This window comes from Ptiloglossa arizonensis, chromosome 1, assembly GCF_051014685.1.
Source record: "Ptiloglossa arizonensis isolate GNS036 chromosome 1, iyPtiAriz1_principal, whole genome shotgun sequence".
NCBI classification, from domain to species: Eukaryota; Metazoa; Arthropoda; class Insecta; order Hymenoptera; family Colletidae; genus Ptiloglossa; species Ptiloglossa arizonensis.
In genome coordinates, this window is record NC_135048.1 from 18,191,635 (window position 1) to 18,218,455 (window position 26,821).

A 26,821-nucleotide genomic window follows, 5' to 3' on the forward strand; every position below is an offset into this window, starting at 1 on the left:
GTGTGTGTGTGAAAGGGAGAGAGAGAAAAGGAGAATGAGTGAGAGAAAAAGAGAAAACATCCGACGAAAAGAAGGACGTTGTCTACGCGATTAGCGAGGAGAGAAACGAAGGATAGAAACTCGCTGGAAACGCTCGGGGAAGTTGCGTTTTCGCGTTTTGCGAAAGCACCCACCGTTCGTTAGGAGTTCTTCGAAGTTTGATTCACACGGGCGCGCAACAACGTCGCACGCTTCGAACTATCTGATTTTCATCGACGATGCCAACTAACGGCACACGCGACACGGCTCCTCTGCTCCAATTTCTAGCACCGCGTGTCCGACGACCACGCTCCCGTACGATCGCGAGCGAGTTTCAGCTTCGAGGGAAGTCTTCGCGGAACGTGTCTTTCGAGCGGATTTTTCTCATTTTCCTTCTTTGCATTCACACTCCAAACCTAACATATCATCGAGATTGACTACGTTGTAATATCTACAGAAACGATACGCGCACTCGAGAGGATCTTCGATCGTAAAAGGTTATTCTTTTTCACTGTGTTATTTCTTTTTTCAAAGGATACACTAAATTTAAAATAGAAATTTTTACCATGTTCCGGTATTTAAGAGAACGATACTCGAGGGAAACTTCGATCGTGGAACGGTACTTTTGTTACTTTCTTTTTGCAAAGATACTCCAAAACTGAGATATTATCAATTTTAACTCTTATCGAATACCTACGAGAACGATAAAATTCAAAGTCGAGAAAGATGATTCTACGATCTGTTACAAACGCGTCTTAAGAAGAGTAAAGATATTGTTAAGTGAATACACCGTTCCCTTCTACGCTAGGAAAACCATAGAACATTTTTGTCAACATTAATCATTGAATCTTTTCTCTTACTGTCTTATAACAATCCACTACGATTATCGTACAGTTGTACTACATCACTGAATAAATTTAATCGAACCACGAAAAAAAACCAATGAAAAACATACACCTAAAGTATCGAAACATACAATCATTTCCAAATCCCCATGGATTCTTTTAATTTCAAAATTCCAAGGCAAAATTTCGCGAATATATTCATCCCGAATGATCGTTCGAGAGAATCGATTTTCTCGAACGTCTCTTGATAATTTTCACGATATTAACAAACGATCGCGACGTAAATCTCGCGATCGTTGCGAAAATCGTTTAAGGAACCAAGAAGCTGACTCTCTCCGTACGCGCTTCAATCCGCTGGTTTCTCTTCGCTCGTTGGATTACTCTCCCGAAGGGCCATCGTCGAATTAATAACAACGATAAATCGAGTCCTCTCGCGGCGGATAATCCGCGCCGCGTTTTCGACTCTAATAACGCTGGTTACGAAACACCGCGAGGCATGCGAACGCGAGTCGCGGGGTTCTCCATTACGAAACTGGAGGCGTTATATTAGTTAACGACGTCGCGAAACCAAGAAGCGGGCGATTCGATCGGCTTACGCGCGCGTTTGCCAGAAAAGTTCTCGAGAACGAGACGCTCGAACGAGTAAACGAACGAACGAACCAACGAGCGCGTTTTATTGAACGCTGTGTCCCGCGCGGCGAAGTTTAAGAGAAAGTCTCCGAGTCGATCGACTCGCGACTTTATCTTCTCGATGTGCACGAGTCGGAAGGATGACTCGGCGCGCGCGACTCGATAACGGTTACAACGTTCGTTTCGAGCGGAAATCGAGCCGCGAATAAACGAACGCGGGGAGAAACCACCGCCGAGAGTCAGTCGGCTTCGATCGACTTTGTCTCGATTCGTGACCCGATATCGCTTTGTACGACGACACACTGCCACGATTTCCGTGTAATCGCGTTCCCGACCGTACCGCACTGAGGATAATCTCTCCCGAATCGACCGATCGATCGCCGATAATGTCGCGCGATCAGCGCCCGAGGTCGGAAATATGCGTCGAACACGGTGATTCGCGATTATTCAGTTATTTATTTGTAGAGGGGGTAGGGAAATGTGTGGTTTTGTAACTTTGGCTGGGGAAACTTGTATTTTTATAACGTTGTGTAGGGAAATTTGTAGTTGTACAATGTTGTGTAGGGAAATTTGTATTTGTACAATGTTGTGTAGGAAAATGTGTATTTGTAGAATTTTGTGTAGGGAAATGTGTATTTATACAATGTTATGTAGGGAAATGTGTAGTTGTACAATATTGTGTAGGGAAATGTGTATTTGTACAACGTTGTGTAGGGAAATTTGTATTTGTACAATTTTGTGTAGGGAAATGTGTATTTGTACAATTTTGTGTAGGGAAATGTGTATTTGTACAATGTTGTGTAGGAAAATGTGTATTTGTACAATTTTGTGTAGGGAAATGTGTAGTTGTACAATATTGTGTAGAGAAATGTCTATTTGTACAATGTTGTGTAGGGAAATGTGTATTTGTACAATTTTGTGTAGGGAAATGTGTATTTGTACAATGTTGTGTAGGAAAATGTGTATTTGTACAACGTTGTGTAGGGAAATGTGTAGTTGTACAATATTGTGTAGGGAAATGTGTATTTGTACAACGTTGTGTAGGGAAATTTGTATTTGTACAATTTTGTGTAGGGAAATGTGTATTTGTACAATGTTGTGTAGAGAAACGTGTATTTGTACAACGTTGTGTAGAAAAACGTGTATTTATACAACGTTGTATAACGTTTAGGAAAACGTATATTTATACAACGTTCTGTAGAAAAACGTGTATTTATACAACATTGTGTAGGAAAACGTGTATTTACGCAACGTTGTGTCGAAAAACGTATATTTATAAAATGACGTGCAAAAAACCTTTATTTGTACAACGTTACGTAGAGAAACTTGTATTTATACAACATTGTGTAGGAAAACGTGTATTTGTACAACGTTACGTAGAGAACCTTTTATTTATGCAACATTGTGTAGGAAAACGTGTATTTGTACAACGTTACGTAGAGAAACTTGTATTTATACAACATTGTGTAAAAAAACGTGTATTTGTACAACGTTACGTAGAGAAACGTGTATTTATACATCGTTGTGTATACACAACGTGGTACAAGGTGTACCAAAACTCGCTGAGCAATTGAACAGAATATAGTTTACTGTACGTAAAAATGAATCGACAAAGAGCGATAACGCTCTTTCGTTCGAGATTTCGTTTCGGTAGAATCGATCGCGAAATTCCGTTTGGTGTGCCATGTTAACGGTGTAAAATGAAAAAAAAAGAAGTTCGTTATCGTCGCGAGATTGTTAACCGGGAATCTTAGATCGCGTGCAAGGAGAACGTGTAGAGAATTTTCGCTCGTTCGGAAAATACGATACGCTATTCCATATCGAGTCTCCCCAGCTCCCCGCGATACGTCGGAAGTCTTCTCGCGATGTCTCTCGTCGATCACGCTCGCGAGGCCCGCGAAGAAAGCGACAGGGCGTGCGTAAAGTCCGTGGATGAGCTCTGCCGGAAGTGCCGCTCTTAGCGCTCCTAAATGTCAATGTTTATCGCCGCGTTCCCGATGCCCGTTTCACGGTTAGAAACCGAAGATCAGAGGTTACTTCGCGGTAGAATGAGTCGCAAAAATTATGATAACTTGTTTATTCACTTGTTTACAAAGGTGGCGAAAAACCATCGAAAATGGCGCGGAAGTACTCGGACTTTCGAAAGACACTAACCGTCGACGATGTTCTTTCAACGCCAAAGTTCGTTCGCTATGAAAAAATAGGATCGTGGAGTTTCGATTGACCTGAAAGATTCTTTATTTGTTCGTTGCTTTGTAACATTAGCAAAAAACCTGTCGAAAACGTACAAAAGTACTAGACTTTCGAAAGACACTAATCTTTTAACGACAAAGTTCGTAAACTATAAAAACTAGGCTCGCGGAGTTTCGATCGGCCTGAAACATTCTTTATCTATTCGTTATTTTGTAACATTAACGAAAACCTGTCGAAAACGTACAAAAGTACTCGACTTTCGAAAGACACTAATCTTTTAACGCTAAAGTTCGTTAACTATAAAAACTAGGCTCGCGGAGTTTCGATCGGCCTGAAAGATTCTTTATTTATTCGTTCCTTTGTAACATTAGCGAAAACCTGTCGAAAACGTACAAAAGTACTAGACTTTCGAAAGACACTAATCTTTTAACGACAAAGTTCGTAAACTATAAAAACTAGGCTCGCGGAGTTTCGATCAGCCCGAAAGATTCTTTCTCTATTGGTTCCTTCGCAAAACTAGCGAAAACTTTGTCGAAAACGTAGAAAAGTAAAGTTTCGATGTTGGTAAAGACGACGTCAGGAGTCGAGGTTCTTCCGAACGCGAAAGGTCGTTGACTTCCCGCGAAAAAGTAGATTGCGGGTACTCGATCGCGCAGTCGTCGTCGCGTTTCCTCCGATGGCCGTGTGTTTGTCCCCTTCACGGTAAAACGCGGACTTTTTCCAAATTGTGAAACCGCGTTTGACCCACATGTCCAGGCGGCGGGGTTTCGAGCCGATACTTACGACACTGTGCAACGTGATCTTGGAGAACCGCACGCGAGCGGTTCGTTCCTTTTCTTTTCTTTCCATCTTTATCTTTACACCGTTGCGATATAATACGGTCGGGCGTAACCTCACGCGTGCGCCTTGTATTACCGCGCTCGCGCTCCAGCAGCTGCGCGCGCAGCCACGCGTGCGCGCGCATACACACGAGCAGCGAATCGAACGATCGATCAATTTTCCAGGGAAGTGTACGCGCGCGCGTGCCGCGTAATTAACGTCGGAGGTTTCCGGCGCGAGGGACGATCGAATTCTACGACGATAAATCCACCGCGGAGATTCGTCGCTTACGCGCACGCGTACCAACGAAACGATTCACGAAATAATTTCTAAACTCGACGATTCCACCCGACGAAAAATCTATGTTCAATAACGCGAACTTTGCGTTTCTGTTTCAGGATACATAAACTGCAACGCCAACACGCTGCAATCGCTCGCGCAGCTACACGGTGAGTGAAAACCGCTGGTTAATTTCTCTTTCCTTCCTTCCTTCCCTTCTTGGGGCGTTCGTTCCTTGTCCCGCGAACGTTTACTCGGATCCGTCGCCGGAAGATCCTCTTCCCTCGGGTCGCGGAGGACAGGAAGGACAGCCAGCGGCGGATCGCGGGTCGTCGGCGCGCTCAATTAAAATTTATAGTTGCGCAATGCCCTTGCGAGAGCCTTGTATACCTTTCCGACGCCGTAGACTCGGGGGGGAAAATGCAAACCCTCCTCCTCTTTCTCCTCAGCCGCGGACGCGCTCGCTTCCTCTTTCTACGTCGTAATCGCTCCGCAGAAGAGAACTAGCCGCAAGCCTGTACTTTGCGCTCGGTAGCCCATTAGAACCGGCCGTGCAATCTTATCTTCGATTTCTTTCTCCCTTTTCCTCGTCTTTTTCGTCTTTACGCGACACCGGGAGCACCGCGACTCTCCTGGAAAATTCTCCGTTGCGAGTATCGCTCGTGTATGAGCCATCGTGCACTGGTAAAGAGGAACGGGACGAAAAATACCATCGGTGACCATCGCGGAGTCCTGTTTAGAAAGGAAAAACACCCACGAAGGACGCGCGCAGCCTCTCTGTCGCGTATGCGAAACCGAGGTCGAACGAGGGCACCACGGACGACGGGACTCGAAGCCGAGATCCTCCGAGAGAGTTGAGAGCTGTACCCCGATTCGACTTCTTCGCTTTGAGATTCGAAGGACGATGTTGCACGAAATGGGAATGGAAAAGGAGGTTTTAGAGTGTATTTAGAAAAACGTTGTTGCCTTGTTCTTTTGCAGAAAGACGATGGAAAAATTGTTGAAAACGAATACAATGGCGATGGGAACGACTTCTTTACTTTGAGATTCGAAAGACTATGTTGCACGAAATGAAAATGGAAAACGAGTACAGAAAAGTCTTTAGAGTGTATTTAGGAAAACATCGTCGCCTTGTCCTTTTGCAGAAAGACGATGGAAATATTGTTCAAACAAATCCAAACGCGTGAATACAATGGCGATGGGAACGACTTCCTCCCTTTGAGATTCGAAGGACGATGTTGTACGAAATGGGAATGGAAAAGGAGGTTTTAGAGTGTATTTAGAAAAACGTTGTTGCCTTGCCCCTTTGCAGAAAGACGATGGAAATATTGTTCAAACAAATCCAAACGCGTGAATACAATGGCGATGGGAAAGACTTCTTCGTTTTGAGATTTGAAGGACGATGTTGCACGAAAATGGAAAACGAGTACAGAAGTCTTTAGTGGGTATTTAGAAAAACGTTGTCGCCTTGTTCTTTTGCAAAAAGACGATGGAAAAATTGTCGAAAACGAATACAATGGCAATGGGAACGACTTCTTCGCTTTGAGATTCAAAGGACGATGTTCCACGAAATGGGAATGGAAAAAGAGTTTCTAGAGTGTATTTAGAAAAACGTTGTCGCCTTGCCCCTTTGCAGAAAGACGATGGAAATATTGTTCAAACAAATCCAAACGCGTGAATACAATGGCGATGGGAAAGACTTCTTCGTTTTGAGATTCGAAGGACGATGTTTCACGAAAATGGAAAACGAGTACAGAAGTCTTTAGTGGGTATTTAGAAAAACGTTGTCGCCTTGTTCTTTTGCAAAAAGACGATGGAAAAATTGTCGAAAACGAATACAATGGCGATGGGAACAACTTCTTCGCTTTGAGATTCGAAGGACTGTATTGTAAAATGAGAACGAGAAACGAGTACGAGAGTTCTTGTAGTTTTCTAGAAAAACGATGGGAAAATTATTATTAGTTTACTTACGGATTGGTTTGCCCTTTGAAATCCCAACTTTGAAGATCCATCGGTTGTGTTGTAACCAATGATGAAAAATTCGGTATCTCGTAAGTGTTCCAGAGGAATCTTAAGTTTCGTCGACTTAAAAATGGGTTCAGGAGCTTGAAAATAAATGAAGTATTCTTCAGGAATTTTCAAGAATCCCCAATGAAACGGAAACCGATGTCATTTTCCCGGAAAGCAGTGGAAAAATGTTTAAAAATAAATTCGAACAACGCGACGTCGATCGAACTCAACCGAGTTACGTTTTGTTCTCTTCTTCTCTCCTCGAACACGGAGCCATCTTGGAAACAATTATCGCGTCGAATACCTCCGATTAAACTTTCAAACAACGTTACCGTCGTTACCAATGCCCTAAAATAACAATTATATAACAAACTAACGAGTATTGCCACTTTTCGCGCTACAATTCGAATAAATTTCGAGAAGTTTCTGAAATATGGAAAACTGGCTGGCCAGTTGACGTGTTAACGAGAAAGTCGGCTAATAAATCGACCGAAAATCAAAATGGAGTAAAACCAGCGTAAAATCGATGGTTTATGGGAACAACAATCGACAACGCGTTTATTGTATCGCATCGCGAAACATATACATATTGTACCGATCGTATATTTAAATTCGTGCAATTAAACTCGATAATTAAAATACCTACAGATGTATATTCGATATAATTGTAAATTACACGAAGAGAACCAAGGTAATGAGATATTAGTTTCACGATAATGGAAACAATTACTACTATTCTCGCTTGCGAACTCCGAGGTATTCGGTGAACACGTTGTAGATTGTTGTTCCCATGTAGCAACGATTTTACGGTACTTCGACTATGCTCGATTTCATTCTTCGGTCGTTTTATCCGCTCGTTTTCTCGTTAATTGTTTCAAAGATAATTCGATATCCGAAGAAGATAAAACGTATCAGGTGAGTTCGATCGTTATCACGTTCACGCGTTCCAACACGTTTTTAACAAGTTTCTCATACTCCATTCGAGAAAGTGAACATTTTTCGTTCTACGAGAAACATTCTTGAAGATACTGGCACGAGTTTTACATCTTCCGGTGAGCTTAAACAAGCTCTTTTTTTAACGCGTTTTTTCCCTGTGGAAATTTTTCTCGTTCTTTTCTTTTCGAAAATTCGTACGCAGTATGCAATATTTGCGTATGCAAAAATCGAGATCGAGAAAGAATACGAACAATGGAACATCCGAGATTTTCGGAGCTATCGCTTCGGTGGTTGTCTCTAACTTGATTTCTTTGCCTAAAGATTCGAATTTCTAGAAGAAATTTCGTCTCGTTTTACGAAAATATTCAAAAATTCACTCGACTATCGCATTTACAGAAACCAAGATCGAGAAAGAATACGAACAATAAAACATCCGAGATTTTCGGAGCTATCGCTTCAGTGGTTGTCTTTAACTTGATTTCTTTGCCTAAAGATTCGAATTTCTAGCAGAAATTTCGTCTCGTTTTACGAAAATATTCAAAAATTCACTCGACTATCGCATTTACAGAAACCAAGATCGAGAAAGAATACGAACAATAAAACATCCGAGATTTTCGGAGCTATCGCTTCGGTGGTTGTCTCTAACTTGATTTCTTTGCCTAAAGATTCGAATTTCTAGCAGAAATTTCATCTCGTCTTTCTTTCCCACCTCTCCCTTTGGAATAATGATCCCTATTCGAAAATAATCGGGAGTTTTCACGACTATTGCATATGCAACAACCGAGATCGAGATAGAGCGCGGACAAAGGAATTCGAATTCGAAATTCTCGGGGCTCTCTGCTCGCGGAAGATGAAAGACAGACAAACAGAGAAAGAGAAAGAGAAAGAGAGAGAGAGAGAAAGTCAAAAGTTACTCCTCTTAAAGAAGTAAGATCCGTCTCGACGTGGTTTGCAATTTTCATCCTGTCGGCTAAGTGATGGTAAAAAGAAACGAAATCACGAATTCAGAGATTGATCTCGAGTCGAAGTCGACGAAGATAATTAAAGAAGAAAAAGACTGCACCAGAGGTCGAATGAAAATGGAAGAACGAACGTCCTGTCGCAGGACTTATTTTCCTTGAAATTTAAATTTCTCATAAAAATTCGAAAGAGGGCAGGGAACATCGAGATCTTTCACTTCCATCGTCATTTTTTAGTTCGATTCAATTTATTTATCGATCCATTGGATTCTTCGAAAAGTCATTTCGTCTTTTTGGTAAAAATGAAACACAATATTTTTAGAATCTATGAACATTTATACACTTAATTTAACATTATTAAATTATATATTCTCCATTTTGGAAAACGATACTTATACGATACAATACTTCATCCTCCGGTAGATAAAAATATAATAACATTATTTTTGAAAGTAATGGAATAAACAAAAAACCATTGAAATGTACTCAATTAACATTGATATATATTCTATTAATCCTTTGAACTCGAGAGGAGACCCTCGATCACCACTCGATTCAGTCTACTTCTTTCAATTCGGAAAACTTTTGTGACTTGAAATTCAAATTGAAAATTAAGTATTACACTCTTTTAAGATGTAAACGTATGTACGTCGAGTATTGGAATAAAAATATTCCATTCCACATTAATTTTGCGATTTAAAAGATCTCATCGAGGCGCCAGTTTCAGGTAGCAAAAACGCTTCGAGTGCAAAGGGTTAAGACTACTCGATCGACGACGAAATTGTCCCATTCCGATGATTCGAATTCAAATTGGAAATTTCGCCTCGTTTTTCGCGTCGGAGGCCGGAAAATGTTTCGTAGTGAATTTCCCGGAGCTCTTGGCTCATGGAACGAAATTACACGAGAGCATGGACGAGATCGTACGCGTGACAGATACGCACCGAGTCCTCGGCTGATGATGGACGATCGTCCGCGCGGAATCTCGAAGCGTGAAACGCGAGCGTGTAAATACGCGAGAGACGTTTCGCGACGCGGATTCGAGCTGAGCGCGTTGATAACGCGTCGAAATATTTCTCAACGTTGAAATCCTCCGGTCCGGAGACCTCGATCGGTTTTCCGAGTCGTCGATCGATCGTTCTTCGAGCGACCTGAAATTTAAATACCACACGGTATTTTAAAACTGTCCTGGCCACCGGATTCCGTGAGCTATAAGGAAGCCGTACAGGGTGATTCAGAAGTACGCGTCGCAGTTGTGTTGTGAACAGTTGTGTTGTATTGTACACGGAAGTTCACCCTACGAAGGGTGAATCTGAAATGAATGGAGAATGTCCCACGAATGATACATTAGTTTTCAAGTTGGGGGATTTTTTGTTGTAATACGAAGAAAATGTCCAAAGTCGAAAATATCAATTTGTTGGAAAACGGATCTATAGAAAAAAATCGGTCTTTCGAAAGAATCGATTGGAAACTGAAGTTCTTGGTCAATCTCGTTTGTACTTTTCGATTTTTTCATGTGTGTTCGAATGTAAAAATAGTAGCTGTTGAAAGAAGTATTTTACATTAAAAAGAGGGAATTGTGTGTTCTTTTCAAATCGACACGATCTCGCGTCGAAAAAAGCAAAATTGGTCAACGAAAACTCGATGCAAAAAATGGATCTATCGCGATTTTCAATTTATGTAAAAAAATCGGTCTTTTATACACTTGTAAAGATTAATCTACAAAATACAACACTTATACATTTTAGCTATAAATTTAACATAATTTATCAAACTTACAAATACTTAAATATAAATGCTTGAAATACTTCTAATTATCCATACTTACGCATCGATACTTAGCAATTATTCACGCATCAATACTTAGAAAATATTTCCAAGTATCAAACTTATAAATACTAATAATACTATTATATATAATACTAATTAGTATATATAATACTAATAAATAAATATAAATGCTTAAAACATTTCCATTGAGAATCAACACACCTTGTGTAAATCCCGTCTACGCGTGAAAGAAACTGTAGCAGGTACGAGTTATGGATCCCGTGTGCGAAGGGTTAAAAAAGAAAAGAACGAGAGAGCAAAAGGGGGAAGAAGTACAAACGACGCGATAACGGGCAGAGTTCTCTTTCGGCGAAAGTTTCCACCGGAGGCTATTTCGACAATTTCGTGCAAAGCACGGGGGCCGAATATATGTGTTTAAGGCCTTCCGTAATTCACGAGTTGGCCAATCGTTCCACGAGCGGACTTGCAGCCGAAGAAGAGGAGCCAGTCGTTGGTCGCTTGCGAAACACGTAAACGAGGCCCGTAACGGCTGGAATGTTACGCGCTCCTACCGAGCGAGCGAGACCGGTGCGAACGAGCTAGCGTGTGCTCGCTAACGATACAACGGACCCTCTGACCTTTCCGCGGACGTCAATCTGTAAATTACGTTCTGCCACCGTTGCAACCGTGTGTCAGCGGAGGAGTTCTCTCGGTGTTCGAGCACGCTCGTTTCGACGTTGTGTTTGCTGCCGGGAAAACGAACGACTTATTGTCGTTGCGCGAACAAACAGAAACGACGCGAACAGGAAAGAAAAATAGAGCGTCGAGAACGCGCTAATCGATCGGCCGTGTTGACCCTTTCGATGCTACGAGCGTACACGATCGCCCGACGATAAAATCGTTACGCGCGTGCGCGCCACGGACCAGTATACGGGGTGTCCCGCGAACTGTATTACCATTCGACGGAGAGTCCGCGCGAGTACGTAAAAAACGAAAATAAAGGAATTACGGTTTTTTACAATGAAAGAATTTAAAAATCCTGGAAACACACCAAAGTTACAACGATTCTCCAAAGAGTTTGCAAATCACCAATACGTGTAAACCTCAATAGAATTATACTTGTTGGTAGTAATATAAAATAACAGGTACATCGACGAATTATCGATCTGTATTTAAACATTCTTAGATATAGGAACGTGTATACGGATATTCAACGTGTTGAATAATTCGAGAAAATTCACCTTTTAAAAATACACCGAGTGCGTTCGAAGACTCGAGTCGACCCGAGTACACTCTCCTACCGCTTTTTACGCGTGTTTATAAACAGAAAGTGGTATCGCGTTTCAATATCAAAGTAAAATATTTTTCAAACTCACGATACAGATCGACGTTGGACAAATCGCGGTGGAAAAATACACTACCGCGATCACCGAACTCGACACCCGCTCGACTTTTATTTACGGAACCGTCTCGAAGATTTGTACACGTTCTTATGTTATTATTTTTCTTTTACTCGCTATTTTCTAACAGAGAGTACATCCCATTAATAACATTAAACTATTATTATTATTTTATTATTATTATTGTATTATTATTATTTTATTATTATTATTTTATTATTATTATTATTATTATTATTATTATTATTACTACTATTATTATTATTATTATTATTATTACTACTACTACTATTATTATTATTATTATTATTATTTATTCCTTTATTAGTATCGAATAACTCGTTAGAGAATAACTCTCTCTCTCTCTCTCTCTTCGGTTTTTATCTTTCGTAAAGCGCAGTAATAATTTTCGCGTAATTCTCTAATGGCTCGTCGCGTATAAATAGATAAATTATTGAAAGCGTGCTGCACCGAAAGGGTCGATCCACCCCAATTAATCCGGTTTATCGTCGTTCGGTGTATTACGCGCGGACACGCGTCAGGCACGGTTTTTCGTCACGGAGGAAAGCGATAGGTATGCATAGAGCGGTTGGGAGGTCAAGGCGGACGCGTTGCATATTCAGCGGATGCAGATTCCACGCGGACCGCGACTACCGAAACGATAAGTATGTACATTAATTAGCTCGTCGAGGGCGAAGGACGCGCAGGGACCCGGAGTCGGAAGACCCGGATCCTTTCACGGTTTCACCCCACCCCACACCCCCACCCTCCCGTCCCTTGGCGCGTAATTTCCTGCGGATACTCTGTAAATTAGGGTGATTTTTCTTTTCCTTTTTTCTTTCCCTTTTTTTTATACCTCTTGGAATTAGATAATGTACCCAATGGTTTGACACTACATATTAACTCGCTTATATTTCATTTATAGAATCTCAGTATACTGTGGTTTACGATACATTTTATTTCTTCCGGATATTCTGTAAATTAGAGCGATTTTTTTCGTTTTTCTTTTCCTTTTGTTATTCATACCTCTTGGAATTAAATAATGTACCCAATGGTTTGACACTATACATTAATTCGCTTATATTTCATTTATAGAATCTTAGTATACTGTTGTTTACGATACAAAAGTGATCTACCGACAAATTGTCTCGATAAAGTAAACTCTGCACGCACACATACACACACGTACCTATTTACATTACGTATATAAATTCAATATACATAAAACCAAAGATGTCGCGATTATGCTCTTTTGCTCCAACAATACCCTGCCTGTCCTCGCCTTGATCTTGACTCCGTACTTGACTCCATTGATCTACCCTACTTTAATTTCGAATCGTTGATAAATAATAACACCATCAACATCGGATCCTGTGCTGGTTGGTTCCGCGTTTTATAAAAATACAATTTTTTTTTTTTAACACACTTTTGTCATTTATGTTACAATCGCAGTAAATTCGAGTTAAAAACTGCATCAAAGGAATCGGGACACCTGTGCTCCAGCAGCACATTCTGTATAAAAATAAACGAACATAATTGCACCAACAGAGGCACCCAATTTTTTTTGTTCAACGTACTTTTGAAATTGTACCACAACCATAGTAGTTCGAATTGGAAACTGTATCTAAAAATTGAGAAACGCGTGTTCCAATATCGTGTTTGACAAAAAGGAACGAACACAATTATACCAACCGGGGCACACGTTTTACGACTAAATTTATCGCGAAGTAATGAAATATTATTTCCACGAATATTTCCATCGACGCGGAGGATTACTTTTCACGTACACGCACGAACGGAGACGCGAGACGGGCCACGTTGAATGATAAATTAAAGTCACGGGGCAAGAAATCACGTCGCTGGACGTATCTACGTGTACATACTTATGCGGTGGTTCGAGCAGACTGGAACGGTTCGGTCGCGAAGACGTTTCGTGTCGTAACTCGAATCGAGAACGAGAAGCTGCGTGGAAGCAACATCGAGCAACGTTTCGTCGCTGCTTGTTGCTGCGCGTTCCAAGACGCTTACAACGTGCAATTTACAGTAACGTTTCGTCCGTACCAAAGTAACATACCTTTAACAACATTGATATCAAAATTTTTTAGTTCGATTACGTTTGGAACATACACCAAACATCGACAGTTGCACAACGTGCAACTTACAGTAACGTTTCGTCCGTACCAAAGTAACATACCTTTAACAACATTGATATTATCAAAATTTTTTAGTTCGATTACGTTTGGAACAGTAGTCTGTGTTGTATCGTCTTCATTTACTGTCTCTGGAGCATCGTAGAATACTTTTCGATCTACTTTCTGCGTTTAAAATTTTAAATAGTTTCTACCGCTGTTCCGATACTTCGTCGAAGTTATATTTAAATATACCTCGAGCTTCGATCGTGGATACGTAAACAATTTTTCAAACAGTTCAGAGCGGTTTGAAATTTGATATTGTTTTTCTAAAAAACCTGATGGCGATTTTTTCAAACATGGAACATCGATAAAACGTTCCTCGATGTAGACGCAGCTGGAGAGTTGCTACTCGATCGAGATTCACAGACTCGTGCGGTCAGATGCAACGTCAATTCGGTGAATATCAATGTATCGATGAATAAACAACAAGGGGTAATATTTTCAAGAGACTCTGAACATTGACAAAATGTTCCTCGATGTTATCTTGATGTAGATGCAGCAAAAGAGACACGATCTCATTACTACTCGATCGAAATTCACAGTTTCGTGTGGTCAGATGCAACGTCGATTCGGTGAATATCATTGTATCGGTGAATAAACAACAAGAGGCGACATTTTCAAGAGACTCTGAACATTGACAAAATGTTCCTCGATGTTATCTTGATATCTGAAGGAACACACAAGTGGCAATTTTTTTTCAAGAGACACGAAACATCGAAAATATTCCTCAATATAGATGCAGCTAGAGAGTCAAGGTGTCTCGTTGCTTCTCGATCGAAATTCACAGTTTCATGCAGTCAGATGCAACGTTGATTCGGTGAAGATCACCGAGTGTGAACATACAACAAGAAACAGATAAAAAGTATCAATTTTTTTCAAGAGATCAAACATGAATAATATTCCTCGATGCAGATGCAACTAGAGAGTCACAATCTCGTTGCTTCTATATCAAAATTCACAGTTTCGTGCAGTCAGATGCAACGTTGATTCGGTGAAGATAACCGGGTGTGAACATACAACAAGAAACAGACAAAAAATGTCAACTTTTTTCAAGAGACACCAAACATCGAAAATATACTTCGATGCAGATGCAGCTAGAGAGTCACGATCTCGTTGCTTCTCGATCGAGAGTCACAGTCTCGCGCGGTCAGAAGCAACGTTGATTCGGTGAACTTGCTGGTGAATTTTGCTGGAAAATATCAACGACGTTCCAGTTACGGACTCCTGTTCGATGCTTCTTAGTTTCGAGCGAACGCTGCGAAACGCATCAGAGCCAAGGCGCAAAGTTTTCCTTGTCCCACATTTCTAGTATCCTTGGCAAAGTTTCGCGCCGTTGTCGATGTTCACCGTGTCCAGGATAAACGCTCGTTGGAACGCGCCGAAAGCGATTCGTCGATTACTTTTCACCATTCAACAATATCTCCAACGATTAAGGCACGTTTTCACGCGTCAGTAACCGTCCAACGTTGGAGCGTTTTTTCGACTATTTCTATGCAGTTGAATATTAGAGTGCATCGACACGAAACAAGGGATAAAAAAAGATGATGAATTTTGTCCGATTCGACGTTTCTTTTTATCTTTTGTTTCTTTTCTATGTTGATCAATCGGTCGGATTTGTCGCTGTACGATGACAATTACGCAACATTCGTTAACATTAGAACGCCTTGCGATAAATTAATTTTTACATCTGTTCGTATCGTAACGATAAAGTTCGTCGCTGGAAAATCTGACAGTGATAAAATTCGCGACAGTCTTGAAAACGTAAAAATTAAGATTGTTATCTCCTAACCGTTAACCTAGGTATGGATAGATACCGAGCGAAAGATGAGCATAACGAAGAACGAGAAAAGATAGGTATCGATCGCTCCGAAAACTCCTTACGAATAAGATTATATTGGTTTCTGGTGGATAACCTAGGTCCCGATGGATTTCGATTAAAATTTGAGAATAATGGAGAAGGAAGAAGAAGGTATTGGCTCTTCTAGCGGATAATCTAGGTACTGATAGCTTTCGATCGAAAGATGAGAATATTGGAAAAGGAAAAAGAAGCTCTCGAATACGCAGGAGTCAAAGATGAGAATATTGGAAAAGGAAAAAGAAGATACAGAGCACTTCAAAAATTTCTAACCAATAATTCTACAATATATTACCTTTTATTAAAATAAGTGCAACAATGATTTAAGTAGTCCCACATATTGGTAACGTCTGTATTAGGTTCTGGGTATCTTTGCTCTCATTTTCAATTTTCTAAAATCGCTGAAAACACATGACACTGTTCATCGTAAATTTAAATCACTATATTACTATATATGCAAGATTCCTGCGTATTACAAACTTTTGCATCATTCGACAGATAACCTAGGTTAGACAGATAGATTTCGATCGAATGGTAAGAGCAACAGAGGAAAAAAGATCTCGAATGCTCACAAGTGACGAACGATTGGGAAAACCCGAGGGTGACACAAGCTCCTCGGCGCTCCTCGGCTCCACGCGGCCGATATACGTTACTTTGTACGTTAGAAAGTTCGAATTCGCGGGAAACCGACGAGAACGCGATTACGGTTGTTGCGCGTTGTAGCGTCGCGGTACGCGAGCCGAGTCAGTCCGATTCGTCGAAAAACGACTCGGCTCGGCTAGGTAGACGAGCGTTCGCGGTGTATTCGATTATTGTCCCCCGTCTCCTGGCGAGATGCTCGCGAGTAACCCGTTTCCCCAAGGACGGTAAGAGCGATCCACGGGCCAATTAAAATCAACGATTATCGCGACGCGGGACTCTTACCGGGCCGCTACGTAATTAAAGATAATTGCCGGTGGGTCCTATTCGTGTCGCGAATCGCGCGAAAACATCAACCGAGCTACATCTACGCGATGGGAAGCTCCTGGTCCTAAAAACGGGATCCTGGTGTAACATGACCACGCGAGGCGCTCGCACGTGCTCTCTTTCCCAATTGTTTCTGCGTCTACGCGTCTTTGAATCGCTCCTTAACCGTAAACTGGCCCCTACCAGCTACCACGGACCTTGATAACGCTTGTGAAACCAGCCTCCCGGGCAACCGTGGAAATACGCTCGTAAGAATGGAAACAGGTGTAACCGTGCTAAAACCCGTACAATGAATACTGTACGCGCCGGCGCGGTGCCACCACGAGCGTATTTTCGCTTGGAATTTTTGTCGGTCGCGTTCTGAGTCAGCCCGAGACGAATCGAGTCGGTGCGAGACCATTGTCTCGCGCGTTGATTCGATAACGCGACTTCGAGGAACGCATTTTCTAAGAATTGCTTATGGAAAATGGAGAAAACTATGTTGCACCGAGGTTCGGTGAAAGTATTTATCGGTACGCGAGGATCGCGAAGATTCTATGTGGCTATTCTTCGCGAAAGATTTTTTTCCTGCGCGGGAAATATTTTTAGCGTATGGTTTTTATGAGGGAAATATTGTAGGTGGAAAATTTTCGCGTGGAAAATTTTGTGGATGACAGGTTCTTGTTTGGGAAATATTTTTGGAGGAGGATTTTTGAAGGGAGAATATTTTTTCAGGAGAGATTTAAGGGCGGAAAATATTGTAGGTGAAAAATTCCAGGTGAGAAATTTTTGCGTGGAAAATATTCTAGATGGAAGATTTTCACTGTGGAAAAAATTTGGGTGAAAAATTTTATAAATGGAAGATTTTCACTGAAGAAAAATTCCAGGTGAAAAATTTTCAGGTGGAAAATTTTATAGATGAAAGATTTTCTTCTGGAAAATATTCTAGGTGAAAAATTTTCTTTGAGGAAAAATTCCAGGTGAAAGATTTTCACGTGGAAAATATTCTAGGAGGAAGATTTTCGTGGGAAGAATATTTTTCGGGAAAGATTTTTGCCTGGGAAATATTCTAGGTGAAAAATTTTCATTGAAGAAAAATTCCAGGTGAAAAGTGTTCACGTGGAAAATATTCTAGATGGAAGATTTTCACTGTGGAAAAATTCCAGGTGAAAAATTTTATAGATGGAACATTTTCTCTGGAGAAAAATTCCAGGTGAAAAATTTTCACGTGAAAAATTTTATAGATGAAAGATTTTCTCCTGGAAAATATTCTAGGTGAAAAATTTTTACTGGAGGAAAATTCCAGGTGAAAAATTTTCACGTGGAAAATTTTATAGATGAAAGATTTTCTCCTGGAAAATATTCTAGGTTAAAAATTTTTCACTGGAGAAAAATTCCAGGTGAAAAATTTTCACGTGGAAAATATACTAGATGGAAGATTTTCACTGTGGAAAAATTCCAGGTGAAAAATTTTATAGATGGAACATTTTCTCTGGAAAAAAATTCCAGGTGAAAAATTTTCACGTGGAAAATTTTATAGATGAAAGATTTTCTCCTGGAAAATATTCTAGGTGACAAATTTTCACTGGAGAAAAATTCCAGGTGACAAATTTTCGCGTGGAAAATATTCCTGATGGAAGATTTTCACAGAGGAAAAATTCCAGGTGACAAATTTTCACATAAAAAATATTCTAGATGGAAGATTTTCACCTACGAAATATTCTAAAAAAAAGATTTTCACCTGGGAAATATTCTAGGAGGAAGATTTCCATGCGAAAAACTTTTTTCAGGAAAGATTTTCACACGGAAAGTATCTCTCGCGAGACATTTATTTACAAGGAAAAAATTCTTGGCAGCAAAAATTTCTTTCCAAGGAAAACATTCCACGCGACAGATTTTCATGCGGAAAGTATCCCTCGCGAAAAAAAGAATTAAGAATATTACTCGCGTAAAAATTTATTCGCAAAGAAAATATTCTTCGTAAAAGATTTTTACAAGGAAAGTTATCTTCGCGAAAAAATTTCCACACGTAGAAAATTCTTCGCGGAAGATTTAATAAAACAAACAAACTCTCGTTCGAACGCGGAAAAACGCCTCAAAGTTCAAACACGAAAAAACGACTCAAAGTTCTTACACGAAAAAACGACTCAAAGTTCTTACACGAAAAAACGCCTCAAAGTTCTTACACGAAAAAACGACCCAAAGTTCTTACACGAAAAAATGCCTCAAAGTTCTTACACGAAAAAACGCCTCAAAGTTCTTACACGAAAAAACGCCCCTCGTTCGAACGCAACGCAGGATAAAAATGAAAAGATTTTTCCATAGTAAGGGTTTTGAAAAATCCTACGACCCGGAGCCGACTAGAATCGCGTGTCCCTGGTTGCGTTCTCGCTTGTCTCCGGTTGTCTGGTTCCACCGCTACTCGTATCGCGCGATCTAACGTATCGAAGGATAGCAAGCGAGAAGCGGTCTCCGTTCTCGTAATTCGATCGGCTCGAATCGATACGCGGTAACGGTACACCCGAGCGAGCTGTTTGCACGCTCGTCGCGCGGAGTGCGTGGTGCGTGCACGACCACGCCGCGAAAGAAACGCGTTCGAAACTCCGCGATTCGGGAGACGATCTCTCGTTAATCCACCTACGTAAAAATTATCTTGAATATAAAAAAAGAAAAAAAGAAAAAAAAAAGATCCTCGAACGTCCTCGTTTCTTCCCCTCGTAAATTCAACTCGCGCGAGAAGAACCGAGCTCGTTCGATTTCGTTGAAACACTCGAGCGCTCCGATCTGGATTCGAAGCGTATCGCGAAATGGCGGGAGAAGAAGGTGAAACAGAAGGCGAGAAAGAAACGAACGGAGACCGGGGATACCTGTTTTCAAGACCTGCCTTAACGCGTTACGAGACGCGTCTCGTATCAAGAGCACTTTCGCGTTCGACGTCGATGCAAAAACGGGGAAACGACAACTCCGCTCCTCGGCTCCGCGAGCCGAGGAGGACTTAAAAATGCGTTAGAGAAAGTTTCGGTGGCCAGGTTTGAAACGACGCGACGCCACGCGGTATTTGGCCGCGTATTCTTCTACCGTTGCGGCTCTCGATACGTATGCGTTATACAGGGTGTCCCATCTGACTCGTGCATCATCGCGCTGGAACCATCGAAGAGGATGATTCTAATCGTTTCGAACTTCTTTTCAAAATTACTCGACTGACGCTATATTCGACGACGATTATCGAAACGGAGGACCAATCGTGTTTGTAAATTAATTAATGCAATGCAAACGGTACGTTGGAGATTTGGTACAGATGTTTTGTATTCCATCGTGGTAAAGTCTTGCAAACGAATGCAAGTTCGTGGAAATAGTCTCTGCGAAACGAATGTTCGAATCATAGAAGCAAAAAAGTTACGTTCGAAGTTGGAGCCGACTTTGTTCGAAGAAGTATCGTCGAACTGGTGACCTCGTCACGGAAGAATCTTCGAGTGGTCAAATACATGGAAGGTCCTCCGGTATCGACCGCCATTTCATCGTAACTTGGACCAGTGTCTATGAAATGCAACTTAAAAAAAAACGGATTTACAGTGCAAACGGTACTCGACGAAAAGAGGAAAATTTGTTTCTGGGAAATTTAATAAGAACACTCTTGTAACACGGTGCTACGAAAACACTATTTCGATGCGACTAGATTGCAAAAATTGCCAACAATATTGTTGAAATAAGTGCAACGATGACTTAGGTAGGACTTGGGTATACGACCCTCTTATACCACGTTTCCATCGTACCATCGATCATTGTGTTGTGGAAGAATCGAGCGAACTATGTTTCTCTTAGTACCTCTATGTTATATATAACAATATTTATTTGGTTCGATAAAATATAACCTCTAATGATACTATTACGATACTTTCTCTGCACATGGGGTTTCTCCATTCGACTCCAACGCAGCTAACTATCTGCTCGCGTGTTTGCACAAACATGTTCTTTTCCTAGATCGCATTAGGGGTCGGCACACTCACACAACGGTGCAATGCAAATGTACAAATCTCCAACAGTTTCGATACGCTGATCGTGATTACAGTAGACCCCGCTTTAGAGTCCGTAGGCGGGTCCAAATACGGACGCTTATCCGGGGTGTCTTCCGCGAATTCGAATGAGCAAAGGAGAGGGGATGAAAGTGAGTCAGAGATAGAACAAAGCTCGTTGTTAAATTTCCAATTGGTCGGGACAACAAGGGACGATAAAGTGGGTAAAATTTCGAACACTAAAACGGGTACTTTGTTGATCAGGTTTCTGGATTGTTCACACTCGACGTCCTACAGAGGGGTTACTGTAGATTATTGTAGTTATATTTATTGTTTCGTGTTTTATAAATATACGTTATGCCGTTGGAAAAAAAATACCACCCACAAGTTTGGAACGCGAGACAAAGTTTGTATTTCAAATAAAAATAGTAGCTTGTTCGTCGCGATACTAGCCCCCTCTCTAAACGTTTTTGCCTATCGTGGAAAACAAGATGGCGGTCGACTCGTGGGCACCGTGTATGCTCGCACGTAATCTTGGTAACTAAATAACGAAGATTGCCACCGCCGACGTGGGAGGCTGAAAGAATCTGGAACCAGTTTGCTCTTAATCCCGGCTATTGCCGCAAATGTCGAACCGTTGCCCGTTCTTCTAGCTCCCTCTTTGTTCGGACCCCGATTCGCGAGATGCAACTCGTCGAAAGCACGCGAGACGCCCCACACTTTGCTTGCGAAAGACTTTTGAAAGGTCAGGAGTGTAGCACGTTGTGGATTCCCTTTCTTTATACCGGATTTGTCGCACGCGTGAGGACTCCACGGTCGCTCGAACGTCGAATTTCGATTTCGATCGGTCTTCGACCTTGAAACATCGTTGGTAAAGCTGTATTTACAACGAGGCAACATCGAGAAACATTTTTTCGATAGTCTGTATCTCTTGAAAAAAAAATTGTGCTCGTTGTCTGTTTCTTATTGTTCACCGATACACGTCGATCTTCACCGAATCAACGTTGCACCTGACCTGCAACGTTGCATCTCGAGAAGCAACGAGACACTGTGACTTTCTAGCTGCGCCTATACCGATATAACATTGAGGAACAGTTTGTCAATGTTCAGAGTCTCTTCAAAAAGTCGCTACTTGTTGTTTATTCGCCGATACGTTCAGATGAACGTTGCATCTGACCGCGTGAGTCTGTGACTCTCGATCGAGTAGCAGCTATACCGTGACTCTCTAGCTGCGACAACATCGAGGAATATTGTCGATATTTCGTGTTTCTTGAAAAAATCGGCACTTCTTGTCTATTTCTTGTCGTATGTTCATACTCATTGATCTCCACCGAGTCGACGTTGCATCTGACCGCACGAGACTATAAATCACGATCGAGAAGCAATGAGACACCGTGACTTTCTAGTTGCATCTACATCGAGGAATATTTTTGACGTTTCGTATCGCTTGAAAAAAAATTACTGCTTCTTGTCTGTTTCTTGTTGTATATTCACACTCATTGATCTTCACCGAGTCGACGTTGCATCTGACCGCGCGAGTCTGTGACTCTCGATCGAGTAGCAACGATAACGTGACCCTCTAGCTGCATCTACATCGAGGAATATTATCGATATTTTGTGTCTCTTGAAAAAATCGACTCTTGTCTATTTCTTGTTGTATATCACACTCAATGATCTTCATCGTATGAACGTTGCATCTGACGGCGCGAGTCTTTGCAAATCTCGTTCGAGAAGCAACGAGGCGCCGTGACTCTCCGGGTCCGAAGAGACCCACGCGAGGTCTGCTCGAACGTAACCATCCAAGTTCGATCCACGAAAGTCTTTATCGAAACGAGGACACATTTTTGTCATACTAAGGTAGTTTGATGGATAAGGGTAAGGTAGTTCGATCGATCATCGCGTAACGTTTCCCCGGTGTGTGCCAAGCGGGTAAACAGAAGAACGGGGAGAGGGAGAAGGGGCCGATATAAAACAGGGATTCGTGTTCCATCGAAGCAAAATTTTCATTTCTTGCACCGGTAAGCATCGGTCGATCGGTTTCACGGACTCCTTCTTCCTACGAAAGAGGGATCACGAGCTAAAAAGGTAGACGCGAGCAGAGAATGGGGGAACATACACACCAACTGGTAAAAGATGTATAACGAGGGAACCGGGACGCTTCGTTGGGAGGGATAACGAATGAAATTAGGTGTAAATAAAGGAGATCCCTTCTCCGGCGACCTACACGGTCCATCGACCGTCCCGACGTGCTCTCGAGGCACGCGATTCGGCTCTTCGATCGACGCCTCTCTTTCTCTTGTTTATTTTTTTATTTTTTACCTTCACGGTCCGTGTCACGGAGTATCCGGCCACACGCTCGAGGTATTTTCGTCCGACGGGGGTTTTCGAAGCTCTCGTTTCTTTTTTTATTTTTTCATTCGCACCTAATTTCATCTTAGTTCGTTACCCCGTGAAAGTTTCCCAACGTGCGCGCGCGCGTAGACTCGGAAGCGTGCATCCGCAGACGCATTCCCCGACGCGACGTTTCTACGTATCCCGTGGCAGCTCGAGCAATTTCACAGTTGACGTGTCTCGGTTCGTTCCGTCTCGTTCAGTTGCGCGTCCGACCCCCCACTTTCTCGCTCGCTCGGTGGTTAGATCGCGGCCTAAGGGGTTGGCGAACGACGACCGGGTGGGGTTCGAGGGCGGCGCGGGAGGGCGTCACGGGACGGGTCGCGGGAGGGTCGCGGGTCGGAAGTTGGAGAGGCGGAGAGGCAACTCGTCGAGGTCGACGGGGACGAGAGAAGGACGCGGAGGAGAGGGCTGTCGTAGACGCGCTCGGCTCTTGAGACGCGCGCTCGTTAATTCACGGGATTTTCTAAGTCGTTAATAAGCCCATAATTACGAATTTTTATAAGTTGCGCTCTCGCGGAACGTTCGGTGGATGGTGTGGGTAAGTGGGTGTAGAACGGGGTGGGAGGGTGGGAGGGCGGCGTTGGAGGAAAGGTAGATGGGCCAGACAGTCGGGAGACTGCGAAAAAAAGGAAAGAAAAAAATGAAAAAGAAAAAATGGAAAAGAGAAACTTGAAAAAGCCGGGCGCGAAAACGTCGCACCTCCATGGTAACGTTTTTAATTGCTAGCTTTACCCCCGATTACCATTATCGTCGACCAACCACCGCAGCCGATGCGTCTCGTTTCCGCGACGTTGCTTCCGTCTCCTGCAAGCGTTTCGACCTTTCGTTCGGGATCTTTCACTCGCGGGGGTTAATCGATCGTCCTCACCGTCGGTAATTAACGCGTCTTGTACACGAATTGTTCACGAACACTCGAACAAAACGTGCCCCACGCGATAGTCGGTTCGAACAGTCGACACGATCCGAGAACTCGAAACAACCGAGCTGATCGAGCGGTTAACCTGCGTTTCGATTATAGGTACGCGATACTGGGACCCGTTTCGAAAGTAACTAATTATATTATTTTCTACAATTTTTCTAACAGAGTTCCTCCTCTGCGAAGTCAACGTTGACCGAATTTTGTTATTTCCTACTCTAAAAGGTTCTCGCGTTCGTACAATAAATAAATAAAATAGAAAATACAATTCTACGCTAAATGGTACTCAAGTTTACCGAACAAATAAATAGAAAATACAATTCTACGCTAAAGGGTTCCCGTGTTTATTAAATAAATAAAATAGAAAATACATTTCTACGTGGAAGGGTTCGTGTTTACCAAACAAAATAGAACAGGAAATATGTATCTACGTTGGAAGTTTCACGCGTTTAACGAGTAAATAAACCAAAAATAAAAAGAAACATTTTTCTCGAGTTCTAGGCTCGGTTCGGTTCGAATCTCGAGCCACTCGAATACTCAAGCATCCTTATCTCGTATCCACGGTTTCGATTCGACGAACGGATTCGTTGGATTCCGGTGGTAGGTATTTCAGTTTCCTTTCGCGCGCCCTTTTTTCTCTCCCTCGTTCGTCGAGAATTCCACCGAGCTGGAGAAGACAAGACAGCCTCCGAATAGGTCATACGTACCGTTCGCTAACCTTACAGCCACGGACGTTGCAGCCTATTACGTCCGCGCGTGCACGTACCGCAGGTGCGAGAGATATTTGAGCGCGAAGCAGTGTTCGGGGCAGCGAAACTTAAGGCTCGAGCGAGTGTTTACGTTCGTATATATCGGCCACGGGAGAACCGGTAAATGGATTCCGAAAATACGCGCAAGAGATCGCGATCGAGGATCGAGTGGGTGAGTTCGAGACGAGAGAGCACGATTTTCTTTCTTTCTTTCTTTTCTTGTGTCCCATTCTTGTAATTTGCAATTTGTTTTCCAACGTTCGGAACATTTTTCTCGCGAACGTGGATAATAATATACCACGCTGACGAATAAGACGAAAAATATAATTCGTGAACGGAAACGTAGTTTCTGATATGGTGTCTACCAGGGAGACTCTTTTCACTCTATGATACATATATGTTCTATTTATTAGTGTTTTATGGTAAGTGACGAACAGAGTTTTCTCAATTTGACTGTGTTTAAATATACTGTATAGAAAACACTTAGGGTACCACACTACACTCATTGTCATAAGATAAAGTTAAAGCTAAAATTGCTCGCGCAATAATTCCACACTTGTCCTTCCTTCAAAATATTATTCACTTTTATATTTAAATATATCACGTTCTATGCTAAACAGTATCACATTAGTAAGGTTCGATTGTTCGTTAGAAAGATTGTAGAATTGTAGAAGAAGGAACCGATGCAATGTACTCTTACATTTTGTGAAATATATTCTCCATTTTGAAAAACTAAATGACTTTCCAAACAACTCAATAGATTGCTCGATAAGTTTCGTCGTTCGATAGAACTTATTAGTATATAGTACTGTTAGGTTCGGAAAATCATTTCGATTTTTTTTTTTTGTGAAAACGAAACACGATTTTTTCAGAATGTATAAACATTTTACTAAATTATATATTCTCCATTTTGGAAAACTAAATAACTTTCCGGATCAACTCAAACCCTATTGGTTTGTTCGGAAAATCATTTCGTTTTTTTTGGTGAAAATGAAACACGATTTTTTTAGAATGTATAAACATTTTACTAAATTATATATTCTCCATTTTGGACAACCAAATCACTTTCCGAACGACCCGATATTATAAAAATAATAATCGAGTAATGAACAAATTTGATATTACAAAAATAATCATTCGAGAGTCAATCATTTATCAACGACGACCTTTTGATCACGGAAAAGTTTACTAATTTAGGATATCGGAAAATTATACAAAACAATCGTTCGAGAAGTTTCCTCGTGTTTTTCCATTATTAAAAACACTTCAACGTTTGAACAACTGTATATAAATACACAAACGAGTCGACATATCTGCCCGAAACTTCGCACACGATCATCAAACAGTAGTACCATTTTTAAAAAAATAAACCAAACCTAATAACTCCATTTCTTATCGATAAAACTTATTAAGCACCATATCTAATAGGTTATTATTATCTAATAATCGAGAAAGTGATTCATCGAACGAGGTAACGAGAAATTGGATAAAAGAATCATGGTGGTTCGTGTACTCGTATATCGAAAAATTGACAATTCCTTCTCCTCCTCCTTCTCCATTCGTTCCATGAATATTGTTCGTTAAATTTCTTCGTCGAATGATCTCTCTCGTGCTCGACATTCCTACGATTCTTGCATACCGTTCCAGGAATCGCGTATAAGCGATAAAGCCGCGGTTCGAGCGTGGTTATTTTGTTGCGGGGAATATATCGTTTAATTAATCGTCGGTCAATGTTTATCTCACGGAGGATCACCGTGTAGCCAATCTTACCGCTCCTACGCGATAGTGCCCGGTTGTTTTTTCTCGTTGCGTTGCACGTATTCCGTCGCGGCATCCTTGCGTAACGGAAGAGTCGTGCAAGAATCCATCGAGGACCAGTTTTTAATCGGGTTTCCTTCCTT

The 26,821-nt window shown here is 41.6% G+C and overlaps 1 protein-coding gene across 1 annotated transcript in view; it reads left to right on the forward strand.

The window, feature by feature from the left end:
* Orb2 (cytoplasmic polyadenylation element-binding protein orb2) overlaps positions 1-26,821 on the forward strand; it is a 183,531-nt gene that overhangs the window by 120,010 nt on the left and 36,700 nt on the right. Inside the window, exon 3 of the mRNA XM_076309508.1 lies at positions 4,904-4,954. Coding sequence (XP_076165623.1) covers positions 4,904-4,954 — 51 coding nt within the window. The remainder of the gene's footprint in view (positions 1-4,903; positions 4,955-26,821) is intronic.